Source organism: Pongo pygmaeus, chromosome 20, assembly GCF_028885625.2.
Source record: "Pongo pygmaeus isolate AG05252 chromosome 20, NHGRI_mPonPyg2-v2.0_pri, whole genome shotgun sequence".
Classification (NCBI taxonomy): domain Eukaryota; kingdom Metazoa; phylum Chordata; class Mammalia; order Primates; family Hominidae; genus Pongo; species Pongo pygmaeus.
Window position 1 is genome coordinate 16,196,358 of NC_072393.2, and position 16,569 is coordinate 16,212,926.

At 46.9% G+C, this 16,569-nt stretch overlaps 2 protein-coding genes across 2 annotated transcripts in view; one reads left to right on the forward strand and one right to left on the reverse strand.

Annotated features, from left to right (window-relative positions):
• The first annotated feature begins 250 nt into the window (after positions 1–250).
• Positions 251–1,201, forward strand: LOC129020911 (olfactory receptor 10H2). Its single transcript, XM_054465837.2, has one exon. The coding sequence runs from the start codon at positions 254–256 to the stop codon at positions 1,199–1,201; it is 948 nt and encodes a 315-aa protein (XP_054321812.2). The 5' UTR covers positions 251–253.
• An 11,757-nt stretch (positions 1,202–12,958) lies between these two features.
• The window catches only part of LOC129020913 (olfactory receptor 10H1), a 28,954-nt gene continuing 25,343 nt past the window's right edge, over positions 12,959–16,569 (reverse strand). Inside the window, exon 4 of the mRNA XM_054465838.2 lies at positions 12,959–13,962. Coding sequence (XP_054321813.2) covers positions 12,995–13,962 — 968 coding nt within the window. The 3' untranslated portion in view covers positions 12,959–12,994. The remainder of the gene's footprint in view (positions 13,963–16,569) is intronic.

Consider the following 16,569-nt stretch of genomic DNA (forward strand, 5'->3'; position numbering starts at 1 on the left):
TTATTATTATCAATATTCATAATTTATTAAATTCTTACTTTGTGTCAGGACCTGTGCAAAACACTTAAGATGAGTGATCTTATTTAAACCTCAATACATTACTATTAATGCCTTTCTGCAGATGGAGTAACCATGGCTTGGACAGATGAAGGAGGCGCTCTCAGATGTCCTCCCAGGCAGGAATCACTAGACACCCCCTTGCTCCTAACCACTGGGTCTTCTTTCCTCTCTTCCCCAACTAGGGGTGGCCGCCATGCTGGGGCTAAACCACACCTCTGTGTCTGAATTCATCCTCGTCGGCTTCTCTGCCTTCCCCCACCTCCAACTGATGCTCTTCCTGCTGTTCCTGCTAATGTACCTGTTCACGCTGCTGGGCAACCTGCTCATCATGGTCACCGTCTGGAGCGAGCGCAGCCTCCACACGCCCATGTACCTCTTCCTGTGCACCCTCTCCGTCTCCGAGATCCTCTACACCGTGGCCATCATCCCGCGCATGCTGGCCGACCTGCTGTCCACCCAGCGCTCCATCGCCTTCCTGGCCTGTGCCAGTCAGATATTCTTCTCCTTCAGCTTCGGCTTCACCCACTCCTTCCTGCTCACCGTCATGGGCTACGACCGCTACGTGGCCATCTGCCACCCCCTGCGCTACAACGTGCTCATGAGCCCTCGGGGCTGCGCCTGCCTGGTGGGCTGCTCCTGGGCTGGTGGCTCGGTCATGGGGATGGTGGTGACTTCGGCCATTTTCCAACTGACTTTCTGTGGATCCCATGAGATCCAGCATTTTTTATGTCATGTGCCACCTCTGTTGAAGTTGGCCTGTGGAAATAATGTACCAGCTGTGGCCCCGGGCGTGGGCTTGGTATGTATCACGGCACTGCTGGGCTGTTTTCTCTTCATCCTCCTCTCCTATGCCTTCATCGTGGCTGACATCTTGAAGATCCCTTCTGCTGAAGGTCGGAACAAGGCCTTCTCCACCTGTGCCTCTCACCTCACTGTGGTGGTCGTGCACTATGGCTTTGCCTCTGTCATTTACCTGAAGCCCAAAGGTCCCCAGTCTCTGGAAGGAGACACCTTGATGGGCATCACCTACACGGTCCTCACGCCCTTCCTCAGCCCCATCATCTTCAGCCTCCGGAACAAGGAGCTGAAGGTCGCCATGAAGAAGACTTCCTTCACCAAACTCTTTCCACAGAACTGCTGAAATGGCTGGCTTTCTCTCAAGAGATGTAGCAAATGGGAACACTTCAGTCTTCCTCCTTTATTTCTTTTCCTTTCCTCCCTCCCTCCTTCCCTCTCTCCCTCCCTCCTTCCCTTCCTTCCTTCCTCCCTCCCTCCTTTCCTCCCTCCGTCCCTCCCTTCTTCCCTTCCTCCCTCCTTCTCCGACCTGCTGTCCACTCTCCCTCCCCCTTCCTCCTTGCCTTCCTTCCATCCTTCCTCCCTCCCTCCGTCCCCCTTCCTTCTTCTCTGCCTCCTTCCCTCTTTCCCTTCTCTCTGTCTCTTTCTGTGCCTCTCTGTCTGTCACTCTCTTTCTCCCTCCTTGTTGTTTTGTTTTTGTTTTTGTTTTTTGACTGAGTCTCGTTCTGTCACCAGGCTGGAATGCAGTGGCACAATCTTGGGTCACTGCAACCTCCACCTCCTGGGTTCAAGCGATTCTCCCGCCTCAGCCTCCCGAGTAGCTGGGATTACAGGCACACACCACCACGCCTGGCTAATTTTTGTATTTTTAGTAGAGACGGGGTTTCACAATATTGGCCCGGCTAGTCTCGAACTCCTGACCTCAGGCATTACACCCACCTCAGCCTCCCAAAGTGCTGGGATTACAGGTGTGAGCCACCACACCCAGCCCTGACTTTTTTATTGTAGACATCCTAGTGGTTTCTTATTGCGGTTTTGATTTGCATTTCCCCGATGATTAATGACAGGCTTTAGGTGCTTAACACATGTGAGTTATTTTACTTCACAGGGAAGATAGGGTTACTAACTCCATTTTGTTTGTTTGTTAGTTGGTTGGTTTTATACATGGTCTTGCTCTGTTGCCCAGGCTGGAGTGCAGTAGTCCAATCATGGCTAAGTGCAGCGTCAACTTCTGGGCTCAAGCAGTTCTCCCACCTCAGCCTCTAGAGAAGCTAGCACTGCAGATGCATGCCACCACAAGGGTAATTTTGTATTTTTTGTAGAGACAGGATCTCATGATGTTGCCCAGGCTAGTCTTGAACTCCTGGCCTCAAGCAATCCTGCCATCTCGGCCTCCCCAATTGCTGGGATTACAGGCATGAGCCATAACACCGGCCAAGTTCTATTTTGAAGATAAGGAAGCTAAGTTATAAAGAGATTAAGTTAATTAGCCAAAGGTCTTGTCAGTGACATGGAAAAGCTAGAATTGAACCTGTTCTTTAAATTAGAGCTGGGGATAAGAAGTACACATTTCTCAGGGCCTGTGAAGAGGGGAAGTCAGTCTGTTCCAGAAAAGGAGGAAGAGCTGGATTGAAAACAAGAGACACATTCTAGCTAGCACCAATAGAGTGAGCCCAGAACTAGAAATATGCTGTCTTTGTGGGTTTAGGAGGAATCACCCAGTGTCAGAGAATTAGGGATACACCTTATGAGTTTGGCCAAATTGGCTGTAGTATTTCTGTGTTTAATTTTTTTAGCAGACATGTTAATACGAAAGAGAGTTCGTATTAACTCTTAAATTGGGCCAGGCACAGTGCCTCACACCTATAATTCCAAAATTCTGGGAGGCCGTGGCAGGAGGATCACTGGAGCCCAGGAGTTCAAGACCAGCCTGGGCAACAAAGTGAAACCTTATCTCTACATAAAATTAAAAAATTAGCTAGACATGGCTGCATGTACCTGTAGTACCAGCTACTCAAGAGGCTGAGGTGTGAGGATCGCTTGAGCCCAGGAGGTTAGGGCTGCAGTGAGCAGTAATTGTGCCACTGCCCTCCAGCCTGAGTGACAGAGTGAGACCTTGTCTCAAAAAAAAAAAAAAAAATTGAACGCTTTGCAAAAAAAAAAATCTACCCTTTTAAATCCGGGTTCCCGAGTTATATTAGAAGTTCCGGCCGGGTGTGGTGGCTCATGCCTATAATCCCAGCACTTTGGGAGGCTGAGGTGGGTGGATCACAAGGTGAGGAGTTTGAGACCAGCCTGCCCAACGTAGTGAAACCCCGTCTCTACTAAAAATTCAAAAAATTACCCAGGCGTGGTGGCACGCGCCTATAATCCCAGCTACTCAGGAGGCTGAGGCAGGAGAATTGCTTGAATCCAGGAGGCGGAGGTTGCAGTGAGCCGAGATTGTGCCACGGCACTCTAGCCTGGGTGACAGAGCAAGACTCTGTCTCAAAAAAAAAAAAAGAAGTTCCAGGGCACTTAACTACTAATATCTGGGGGGCATTCTTTGCCTCCTCTATAAAATGTAAAGGGATCCCAAATGTTAAACTTCCACCCCCATCGCCTCGAGTTGTCATGGAAAAGAGAATGTTTATACCCTGTTTATACCCCACATGTCCTGGGGTGTAGCTGGTGCTTTCTAGCTGATCATGGTTCTGAAAATACCTTGGAATAGGCTGGGAAACAGGTAAAAATCAGACTGTATGAGTTTGAAGGAGTACAGGAAAGGTGGCTTCTGGGTTATATCCAAGATGTGTCATTGTGGTTCCCCATGGTGATCAGAAAAGCAAGCCAGCTTGCTGTAGTTTCTTTGACCAATGTCCTGAAATTAAAATAAGCTTTGTGATTACTCCTTCACTTTATTTAGTAGTAGCCATTGTGTAAATTTTAAACAACCAAAGAAGTTGGGCTTAGTGTTGTTTTTATACATGGCGTATTCTAGACCCCAAGGGCCAGGTCAGGGTAAGGTGAGGGAGACACCTCACCTCCTTTAAACATTATTTAAAATGTTGACATTTTGTTCACCGTGGATTTTTTTTGCATTCATTTTGGTTTTTTAAAATATTGCATTAGGCTGGCTGTGGTGGCTCACTCCTGTAATCCCAGCACTTTGGGAAGCTGAGGCAGGCGGATCATTTGAGGTCAGGAGTTCGAGACCAGCCTGGCCAACATGGTGAAACCCTGTCTCTACTAAAAATACAAAAATTAGCTGGGTGTGGTGCGCGCGTGTGGTCCCAGCTACTCAGGAGGCTGAGGCAGGAGAATTGCTTTAACCAGGGAGACAGATGTTGCAGTGAGTCAAGATCGCACCACTGCACTCCAGCCTGGGCGACAGAGTGACACTCCATCTAAAAAAAAAAATGCATAAATATAATTTATCTTAATTGCTGAGTTTTTTGGTGGCCCCTTACATTGGGTGTTCAAAGTGACTGCCTTATCTCCCCAGAAAGGAAAAACAAAACGCTTGCATTTTTCCCTCAAAAGACTAAAAAATAGAAGCCATCATTAATTTAAAATAGGATTAAGTGCCAAAAGTTCAGTGAAAACACAGCAGATCTGGGGGTGACAACTCCCCATGCCCCAGGGATGGAAACAGCCCCCCTCTGCCTGCTAGCTTTGGCCAGCCCCCTCCCCCGGGACCCTGTCCTCATCTCTCCCCATTAATCAGCCTCACTTTCTGAAGTCTCATACCTCCTGCATTCCTCGCTGTTTGCCAAGCCTTGATAATGGTCCCCTCTGTCCTTGGTATCCGCAAGGCAGGACCAGAGCCCAGAGAGGTGATTAAAGGGCAGGAGCACAGGAGGGGCGGGAGATCCCAGGCTTCAGGGACCTCCCTGAGTTCCTTGGAGCCCAGTGTTGTGGTTCTAATTGCTAGAGACGAAGGCCAGCTTGAAAGATGTGTCCTTCACTTCTTTTGTTCTTTTCTTCTCCGGTGTTGGCCTAACCTCCTTGCATGTGGGTAAAAATTCAATCCCCTCCTCATGGTGTTTGTCCCTCTTGTTTCACCCCCAAACCGCCTCCCGGGTTCAAGCGATTCTCCTGCCTCAGCCTCCCAAGTAGCTGGGATTGCAGGCGCCTGCCACCACACTCAACTATTTTTTGTATTTTTAGTAGAGACGGGGTTTTGCCATGTTAGCCAGACTGGTCTCGAACTCCTGACTTCAGGTGATATTACCACCTCGGCCTTCCAAAGTGCTGGGATTACAGGCGCGAGCCACCACATCCAGCCAGAAGGATCTTTCTAAAGGGAAATTCTGAAAAATCATCCTTCTACTTAAACCTTCCATTTCTCTTAGGATACAGTACAGACTCTATAGTGTGATCATCAGGGCTGCATGGCCAGGTCTATACTTCATCCCTAAATTCATCCTTTGACTCTATAGCCCAATGGGCTCCCTGCTATCCCAGCAGTAAACCAAGTACACCCGGACCCCAGGAACCTTGTATCTACTCTTTTTTTTCTTTTTCTTGAGAGATTGGGGCATGAAATCTTCCATTCCTCTTCGCATTGCTGGTTTGCATTATTGGGGGTAATAGATGACACTGGCTTTTGGCAAGAGGAGTCTAGATTCCAGGTTTGGTGCTAACTGACAAAGTATCTTGCGGCAGATAGAAATAATCAGTTTTCTTGCATTTTTTCCCTTGAAAGACTAAAAAATGGGAGCCATCATTAATTTAAAATAGGATTAAGTGCCAAAAGTTCAGCGAAAACACAGCCACATCTGTGTTTTCTCTGTGTTAGTATCTCACACACAATTCCACTCCAAATACATCCCTGATGCTGATTAAACGTTATGTATATAATTGTATGTTGTCTACAAAGTAAACCTTAAAAGTATGACAAATAGAGGTTACTGTATGTTCATTGAGTGTCTTTTTTTTTTTTTTTTGAGAGAGACAGAAAGAAATAAGATCTCACGCTGTCACCCACGCTGGAGTGCAGTGGCATGATCTCAGCTCACTGCAACCTTCACCTCCCAAGTTCAAATGATTCTCCTAATTCTCCTACGTCAGACTCCGTGGAATTACAGGCGTGCCACCACGCCTGGCTAAATTTTTTTTTTGTTTTTAGTAGACAGGGTTTCGCCATGTTGCCCAGGCTGGTCTTGAACTCCTGGCCTCAAGCAACCTGCCCACCTCGACTTCCCAAAGTGCTGGGGTTACAGGCGTGAGCCACCGCGCCTGGCCCCTTGCATCTACTCTTGCTTTTACCTGTGATACCCTTCCCCCACCTGCTCCCACACTGCCTTGGGTCTTCCTGAGGGTCATCTCCTCAGAAAGCTCTTTCCTGACTTCCCCACACTCGGTCACCACCCCTATTACAAGCCCTCATAGCAACTCACTTAGGTCCCTCAGAGCTTTTATCACAATGTCCCATATATATTAATTGGTGTGATTATTTGTTTAATATCTATGTCTTCCTCTGTCTAGGGCAGACATTGAGATCGGGATGTCTTATCTAATTGGTTCAACACTGTCTTCCCAGTGGTGCCTAGAAAAATGCCTGATACACAGTAGGTGCTCAATAAATGCTTATTTAGGGAATACAGCAGGGTTTGTCATTCTGCGCCTGGCTGACATTTGGGGACAGTGGTTGGGGCTGTTCTGTGCATTGTAGGATGTTGAGCAGCATCACTGACTTTGACATACTAGATGCTGTAACATACGTACCCTCTGCCTCGTTTCAAAGACCAAAAATTGTCTCTAGAAATTTCCAAATGTGCCCTGGGAAGGGGAGCAAAATCACCATTGGCAGAGGAGCATGGGAATGCAGAGACCGGGCTAATAGAGCTCCAGCTGCGTCTTATCCCTCTTGGCTCCCTTAGAACTTTGCTCATGGGATGGTTCGTTTTATGTGTCAACTTGACTGGGTCGGGGATGCTCAGAGATCTGATTGGATATTATTTCTGGTATGTTTGTGAAGGTGTTTCTGGAAAAGGTGAACATTTGGATTAGTGAACTGAGTAAAACAGGTGGACCTTCCCAGTGTGAGAGGGCATCCTCTAATCTGTGGAGGGTCCGAATAGAAGAAAACAGCAGAGGAGGTTGGACTCACATTCCCTTTGCCTGGCAATCTTCTTGCTCTTGCTGCTCCTGGTTCTCAGGCCTTCAGACCCAGGTTGGACTCTACACCATTCATTTTCAGCTCTCAGGCCTTCAAACTATTGGCTGAGTCAACACTGGCTTTCCTGGTTCTCACCTTACACATGGCATATCATGAGACTTTTCAGCCTCCATAATTATGTGAGCCAATACCATATATATATAATTTATTATTATTATTATTATTATACTTTAGGTTTTATGGTACATGTGCGCAATGTGCAGGTTAGTTACATATTTAGATGGAGTCTCACTCTGTCGCCCAGGCTGCAGTGCAGTGGCACACTCTTGGCTCACTGCAACCTCCATCTCCCCGGTTCAAGTGATTCTCCTGCCTCAGCCTCCTGAGCAGTTGGGATTACAGGCACCCGCCACCATGCCCCGCTAATTTTTGTATTTGAAGTGGAGACGGGGTTTCGCCATGTTGGCCAGACTGGTCTGAAACTCCTGATCTCAAGTGATCCCCCCACTTTGGCCTCCCAAAGTGCTGGGATTACAGGCGTGAGCCACTGCACCCGGCCCTTATAATATATATATCTATCCATCTACCTTATGTGTCTACCTATTCATTACCTATTTATCATCTATCTGTCTATATCTTATTGGTTCTGTTTCTATGAAGAGCCCTGACTAATACAATCCGTATCCTGGTCACAGCCCTGATATTTCTCTGTGTATCACTGCACCAGGTAACATGCGAATGCCTCAAAGGCTGGGAACAGAAACAAACGCTTCTCTATACCCCCAAAACTAGCACAGTTCTGGAGACAAAGAAGGCCACAAATAATATTAAACTAATCTTAGCCCAGGTACGGTGGCTCACGCCTGTCCTTTATTGGCTGGGCATGGTGGCTCATGCCTGTAATCCCAGCACTTTTGGAGGCCAAGGCAGGCAGATTGCTTGAGCTGGGGATTTCAAGACCAACTTTGACAACATGGTGAAACCCTGTCTCTACAAAAAATTCCAAAAATTAGCCAGCTGTGGTGGCACATGCTTGTGGTCCTAGATACTTAAGAGGCTGAGGTGAGAGAATTGCTTGAGCTCAGGAGGTTGAGGTTGCAGTGAGCCATGATTGCACCACTGCACTCCAGCCTGGGCAACAGAGCAAGACCCTGTCTCAAAAAAACAAAACAAAACAAAAACAAATGACAACAAAAAACCCACCAAGCCTGTCCTTTATTAATGGGTATATCTGATGACTTTCTGATATTCAAGCAGAAAGGTTTAGGCAGTGAGAGAGAAGCCATGTGGACGTCTTGTGGGGAGAAGGGAATTCCTGGTAGTGGGCACAGCATGTGCAAAGGTCCTGAGGTAGGAGCATATTTGGTGTGTTTGAGGGACAGTGGGGAGGCTAGAGCAGAGTGACTGAGGGAAGGAGAAAAGGGAGGTGAGGTCAGAGAAGCAGCAGCAGGGCCCAGATGTGTAGGGCTTTGTTGGCACTGTAAAAACTTCGGATTTCCCTGTGAGACAAGGAGTCATTGAAAGTTTCTTAGTAGAGGAGATATAATACAATGTACACCTCCTAGGCTCAAGTAATTCTCAGGCCTCAGCCTCCCGAGTAGCTGGGATTACAGGCACACGCCACCACGCCTGGCTAATTTTTGTATTTTTAGTAGAGACGGGGTTTCCCCATGTTGGCCAGGCTGGTCTTGAACTCCTGACCTCAAGTGATCCACCTGCCTCAGCCTCCCAAAGTGCTTTTTCAATCATAAACGTCACTGCTCTAAACATCCTTTTGTTTACACTGACATGGAATGTCTATAAGATGTCAATCAAATTGGTGGAAATTAGAAGGCAGGATTTCAACCCAGGTCCTTCTCACTCAAACACGACTCCCCACACACACTTTCCCACTGCCCTGGGGGGGCAATGAGGTTTCTTTCTCACAGGAAGTACATAAGTCAACATTCTGGATTGTTCAATGTTGTAGGATTAAATTAGTCCACTTTAGGAATATTTGTTAAGAATTGATACATCGTCCAAGTACCATGCTGATGCTGGATGTGATAATGTACGAGATAATCAAACCTCATGACCACATGCAGCTGGCAGCTTAAAGGATCACAATAAGTTAGCATAAGACATTCAGTGCCCAACTCATAGTGGATATCCAGCCTCTTTCCAGGGTCTCTATCCATTTGGATACCAGCAGGATCAGAGGCCAGTGGCGTCTTTTATAAAGCAAAGCAAAGCAAAGCAAAGCAGAGCAAAGCAGAGCAAAGCAAAGGGAAAAGAAAGAGGGGAGGGGAGGGGAGGGAAGGGAAGGGAGAAAAGAAAGGAAGGGAAGGGGGAGGGAAGGAGAAGGGAAGGAGAGGCGAAGGAGAAGGGAAGGGAAAGGGGAGGGAAGGGGAAGGGGAAGGGGGAGGGAAGGGGAAGCGGGAGGGAAGGGGAAGGGGGAGGGAAAGGGGGAGGGGGAGGGAAGGGGAAGGGAAGGAGAAGGGAAGGAGAGGCGAAGGAGAAGGGAAGGTGAAGGGAAGGGAAAAGAAAAGAAAAAAAAGAAAAGAAAAGAGAAAAGACCTGACTTACGTTCCTGCCCAGATGGCTCCGTCGTCAGGAGAGGGGAGCATCTTAGCTCAGTGCATAGAAGTTACTCAAGAATTTCTACAAGACTAAAACTTATTTTAAAATCATGAAGGACTGTTGAACTTGTAGAAATATTCCATCTGTGTTCCAAGGATGCACGCTTCAGGGTTTGCAGAGGATTGCAACTGTCTTCCTGTGCCATAAAAGACTCTAAGGATGCTGAGATGTTTCATTTGAAGAAGGACCAGTCCTCCAGAAATTAGGATCCCACTGTAAAAAGGCAATGCTTGAAGTGTTGAATGGAGAAGACTTGGAATCAGAAAAGACTGACATTGAAGCTTGGCTCTTCCAAGTTGATTGGTCTCTGATGAGCCATGCATCTTTTGTGCTTCAGTTTCCCCCTCTATCAAACAGAGGCACTGTGATTATATCTGCTCTCACTCCCACCTTGCGAGGCGCTAATGATACAACATGCCTGGTGGGTAACAAGATGCATGAACTGTAGCACATATTCTGCAAAGGGAGCTTCTCTGAGTTTCCAAGTTTTGATTGAAATCGTTTCCCGCATCCTCACTCTTCATGCTAACGTGGGATTTTTTAAAAAATTTTATTATTATTATACTTTAAGTTTTAGGGCACATGTGCACAACGTGCAGGTTTGTTACATACGTATACATGTGCCATGCTGGTGTGCTGCACCCATTAACTCGTCATTTAGCATTAGGTATATCTACTAATGCTATCCCTCCCCCCTCCCCCACCCCACAACAGTCCCTGGTGTGTGATGTTCCCCTTCATGTGTCCATGTGCTCTCATTGTTCAATTCCCACCTATGAGTGAGAACATACGGTGTTTGTTTTTTTGTCCTTGCAATAGTTTGCTGAGAATGATGGTTTCCAGCTTCATCCATGTCCCTACAAAGGACATGAACTCATCATTTTTTCTGGCTGCATAGTATTCCATGGCGTATATGTGCCACATTTTCTTAATCCAGTCTGTCGTTGTTGGACATTTGGCTTGGTTCCAAGTCTTTGCTATTGTGAATAGTGCCGCAATAAACATACGTGTGCAGGTGTCTTTATAGCAGCATGATTTATAATCCTTTGGGTATATACCCAGTAATGGGATGGCTGGGTCAAATGGTATTTCTAGTTCTAGATCCCTGAGGAATCGCCACACTGACTTCCACAATGGTTGAACTAGTTTACAGTCCCACCAACAGTGTAAAAGTGTTCCTATTTCTCCACATCCTCTCTAGCACCTGTTGTTTCCTGACTTTTGAATGATCACCATTCTAACTGGTGTGAGATGGTATCTCATTGTGGTTTTGATTTGCATTTCTCTGATGGCCAGTGATGATGAGCATTTTTTCATGTGCTTTTTGGCTGCATAAATGTCTTCTTTTGAGAAGTGTCTGTTCATATCCTTTGCCCACTTTTTGATGGGGTTGTTTGTTTTTTTCTTGTAAATTTGTTTGAGTTCATTGTAGATTCTGGATATTAGCCCTTTGTCAGATGAGTAGGTTGCAAAAATTTTCTCCCATTCTGTAGGTTGCCTGTTCACTCTGATGGTGGTTTCTTTTGCTGTGCAGAAGCTCTTGAGTTTAATTAGATCCCATTTGTCAATTTTGGCTTTTGTAATGTGAGATGTTTTGACTGTGGGATGTTTTGACAGCTTAAATGATAGAGAATTCACACTTTAGAAAAAAAATGATGCATAGCTCAAACACAGGAAGACCTATTGTCAATAAATATATAAATACCATACAGTAGGATCAATCTTAAATCCCTGCCCATTGGGAAGTGGGTGAGCATGATGCCTGAGAGACCGAGAGATAAATTTTCTTTTTTTTTTTTTTTGAGACGGAGTCTAGCTCTGTCACCCAGGCTGGAGTGCAGTGGTGTGATCTCAGCTCACTGCAGCCTCTGCCTCCAGGGTTCAAGCGATTCTCCTATCTCAGCCTCCTGAGTAGCTGGGATTACAGGCACCTGCCACCACGCCCGACTAATTTTTATATTTTTAGTACAGACGGGGTTTCAGCCATTTGCCCAGGCTGCTCTCAAACTCCTGACCTCAGGGGATCCACCCACCTTGGCCTCCCAAAGTGCTGGGATTACAGGCATGAGCCACTGCACCTGGCCATGAGATAAACCCATCCTGGGCTCTACACTCAATGTCCGGATTCGACAGAGAGCTCCCGACTGGCCCATGAGCCATGTCACCTTCTAACACAAAATTCGGTATCTCACAGTGTGACTTTTTTCTTGACCCAACCATGAAGACATCTCAGTCTCTCCACAACTATTCAAGACTCACACTTGAAATGCTAAGGTTTCCTTGATGTTTAAAGAGAGTCTGTTTATTGCTATTTCTAACTTCTATTGCATAGATCTGTGCAATGCTGAAATTTAGGGTACTTTTCTCTCCTCTGCTATAATCTGGAGTAGCCTTACAAAATCTGAGTTGTAGCTACCTGGTGCAGAACTCATAGAGAGTGGGGCATGAAATCTTCCATCTCTCTTTGCATTACTGGTTTGCATTATTGGGGGTATTAGATGACCCTGGCTTTTGGCAAGAGGAGTCTAGATTGAGGTTTGGTGCTAACTGACACAGTATCTTGCAGCAGATAGAAATAATCAAACCTGGTTTTCTCTGTGTTAGTATCTCACACACACTTCCACTCCAAATATATCCCTGATGCTGATTAACCTTTGTGTTTATAATTGTATGTCATCTACAAGGTCCCTTGTAAACCTTAAAGCATGACAAATAGAGGTTACTATATGTTCATGGATTGTCTTTCTTTTGAGGGAGAAGGGATAGGGTCTCACTCTGTCACCCATGCTAGATTGCAGTGGCACAGTCATAGTTCACTGTAACCTCAAACTTCTGGACTTAGGCAGTAATCCCAGTTCAGTCTCCCAGGTAGCTGGGACTACAGGCATGTACCACCATGCCAAGCTATTTTTTTCTAAGTTTTTGTAGATATGCAGTCTTGCTATGTTGTCAAAGCTAGTCTTAAACTCCTGGCCTCAAGCAGTCCTCCTGCCTTGGCATCCCAAGGTGCTGGAATTATAAGTGTGAGCCACAGTGCCTGGCTGGAACGTAATTTTCTTTTTCTTTTTTCTTTCCTTCTTTTTTGAGACAGTCTCACTTTTTCGCCCAGGCTGGAGTGCAGTGGTGTGATCTCAGCTCACTGCAACCTCCACCTACAGGGTCAAGCGATTCTTATGACTTAGCCTCCCAAGTAGCTAGGGTTGCAGGCATGTGCCAACATGCCTGGCTAAATTTTGTATTTTTAGTAGAGATGGGGTTTCGTCATGTTGGCCATTCTGGTCTCAAACTCCTGACCTCAGGTGATCCACCTGCCTTGGCCTCCCAAAGTGCTGGGATTACAGGCATGTGCCACCGCGGAATGTAATTTTTAACAATAGCTTTCGGTAATCCAATTTAGTTGTGCCCATTGAATTTCTCCTACATCGTTACATTTTTTTCTGGGTAGAGTTTACCAAAGAAGGTCTTCTTCATGGCGACCTTCAGCTCCTTGTTCCTGAGGCTGAAGATGATGGGGCTGAGGAAGGGCGTGAGGACCGTGTAGGTGATGCCCATCAAGGTGTCTCCTTCCAGAGACTGGGGACCTTTGGGCTTCAGGTAAATGACAGAGGCAAAGCCATAGTGCACGACCACCACAGTGAGGTGAGAGGCACAGGTGGAGAAGGTCTTGTTCCGACCTTCAGCAGAAGGGATCTTCAAGATGGCGGCCACGATGAAGGCATAGGAGAGGAGGATGAGGAGAAAACAGCCCAGCAGGGCCATGATACACACCAAGCCCACGCCTTTGGCCACCACCAGCACATCGTCTCCACAGGCCAACTTCAACAGAGGTGGCAGGTGGCAGAAGAAATGGTGGATCTCATTGGGTCCACAGAAGGTGAGGTGGAAAATGGCCGAGGTCACCACCATCCCCATGACCGAGCCACCAGCCCAGGAGCAGCCCACCAGGCAGGCGCAGCCCCGCGGGCTCATGAGCACGTTGTAGCGCAGGGGGTGGCAGATGGCCACGTAGCGGTCGTAGCCCATGACGGTGAGCAGGAAGGAGTGGGTGAAGCCGAAGCTGAAGGAGAAGAATATCTGACTGGCACAGGCCAGGAAGGCGATGGAGCGCTGGGTGGACAGCAGGTCAGCCAGCATGCGCGGGATCATGGCCACGGTGTAGAGGATCTCGGAGACGGAGAGGGTGCACAGGAAGAGGTACATGGGCGTGTGGAGGCTGCGCTCGCTCCAGACGGTGGCCATGATGAGCAGGTTGCCCAGCAGCGTGAACAGGTACATCAGCAGGAACAGCAGGAAGAGCATCATCTGGAGGTGGGGGAAGGCAGAGAAGCCGACGAGGATGAATTGGATCACTGTGGAGTGATTGGCTCTCTGCATGGAGGCTGTGCCTGGGGTGAGATGTGACAGGGAGATGTCAGTTACTGCATGAAGAAAAGTTCTCAGCCTTCCCCATACCTGGATTTACCCAAGGGACTGCTCTTGATAAATGGTTTGGTTCCATTCCCACTCTGCGCCTTCTGTAATTTAATACTCTCATCAACCCAGTGAGAACGGTACTACTTTTTCAACCCCCTTTTGAAGTACCTTGAGCATAGTCATTGAGAATATTGAAATGTAGGGCTTGCTCAAGGCCAAACTGTTGAAACGGTAGATTGGAGACTTGAACCCATAGCTGGGCTGGCTCTAAAACCCGTACCCTTCACTATTTCTCTATGTTGCCCCCTGCCCCCAAACGAAAATGCTCCAGGCTGGCGTGGTGGTTCACATCTGTAATCCCAGCACTTTGGAGGCTGAGGGGGGAGGATGGCTTGAGCCCAGGAGTTCGAGGTTACAGCAAGCTATGATGGCACCACTGTACTCCAGCCTGGGTGACAGAACTACACTCTATCTCTTAAAAAAAGAAGAAAATGACTGGGCGCGGTGGCTCACGCCTATAATCCCAGCACTTTGGGAGGCTGAGGCAGGCGGATCACGAGGTCAAGAGATGGAGACCAGCCTGGCCAAAATGGTGAAACCCCATCTCTACTAAAAATACAAAAATTAGTCGGACATGGTGGCACGCACCTGTAGTCCCAGCTACTTGGGAGGCTGAGACAGGAGAATCCCTTGAACCTGGGAGGAGGAGGTTGCAGTGAGCCGAGATGGCGCCACTGGACTCCACCTTGGCGACAAAGCGAGTCTCTGTCTCAAAAATAAATAAATAAATAAAAAGAAGAAGAAGAAAAACATATTCCTTTGCTGGAACTTCCATTCATTCCTTCTGTGCCTTCCTACTCCCTTCTGATAAATCATGTTCATCCCCCAGCTCCAGGTATCACGAGACATTCCCACCCATGGCTATGACTCCTTGGAACAGAGCGAGTCTCTAAATCTGAACCAACCAGACTTCCTCTGGGGTTATCCATGTAGGAAAGCAGAGGCAGGAGACTGTGTTGCTCTAAGAAAGGAGCCAGAAATCATGTTTTGGTTGTTTTCCAGCTCCCATGAGGTATGCCTCTATGTTCTGAGGCAATGAAATGTAGCCATCAGACAGAAAGAGGGGTGTGGGAATCAGCAGGCCTCAGTTCAAATCCCTCCTCTGACTGTTGTGTAATTATTTTTTATTTTTATATTTATTTATTTATTTTTGTAGACACAGAGTCTCATTCTGTTACCCAGACTGGAGTGCAGTGGTGCAATCATAGTTCACTGCCACCTCAAACTCCTGAATTCAAGCAATTTTCCTACCTCAGCCTCCCCAGTAGCTGGGACTACAGGCACACACCACCTCACCCAGCTGATGTTTTATTTTTTACTATAGAGATGGCATCTTGCTATGTTGCCCAGGCTTGTCTGGAACTCCACGCCTCAAGTCATCCTCCTGCCTGGGATTCCCAAAGTGCTGGGATTACAGAAGTGAGCCACTGCATCTGGCCAATATTTTGTAAAGTTGAGCAGATTCCTTAATCTCTCTGTATCACCGTCTTCCCCTCCCTACCTCAAAGGGTTGTTGTGGGAAGGAAATGAGCTTTTCTTAGGTGACCTAGCATGCAGTAGATGCTACATATGATAATTAATACAGTAAATGAGTGACTGTACATGGTCTTTGCTCAGTAAGTAACTTTAATTTCATGAGATTTCTATGTGTCTTTATGAACCAATTAAATATATTTAATTTTTTTTTTCAAAAGACAGGGTCTGGCTCTGTCACCCAGGCTGGAGTGCAGTGGCACAATTATCATAGCTCACTGCAGCCTTCAGCTCCTGGGCTCAAGCGATCCTCCCTTCTCAGTCCCCTCAAATAGCTGGGACTACAGGTATGCACCACCATGCTTAGCTAATCTTTTTTAAAAATTTGGCAATGTGTGACCAGTTGCAGTGGCTCACGCCTATAATCCCAGCACTTTGGGAGGCCAAGGTGGGCAGATCACTTGAGATCAGGAGTTCAAGACCAGCCTGGGCAACATGGTGAAACCCTGCCTCTACTAAAAATATAAAAATTAGCTAGGCATGGTTGCACAGGCCTGTGGTCCCAGCTACTTAAGAGGCTGAGTTAGGAGAATCGCTTGAACCTGGGAGATGGAGGTTGCAGTGAGCCAAGATCACACCACTGCACTCCAGCCTGGGTGACAGAGCAAGACTCCATCTCAGAAAAAAAAAAAAAAAGAAAAAAAAAGAAAAGAAAAAAAGAGTAAACTACCACTCTGCTTTCTGTTTCTACGGATGTGTCTGTTCTGAACATTTTACATACATGCAATATGAGATGGGGCCTTTTGTGTCTCATTTCTTTCACCGAACATAATGTTTTAAGGTTCATGTGCATTGTAGCGTGCAATTGTAACAGTATTAAAACACCACAGCACGCATCTGAGCTTTATTCCTGTTTATGGCTGAACGATTCTCCATTTTATGAATATGCGTCATCTCTTCACGGACATGAGGGTTGTGCCCCACCTGTTGGCCTTTGTGAACGATGCTGCAATGAAAATGCTTGTAGCATTTGGAACCTATCAGTG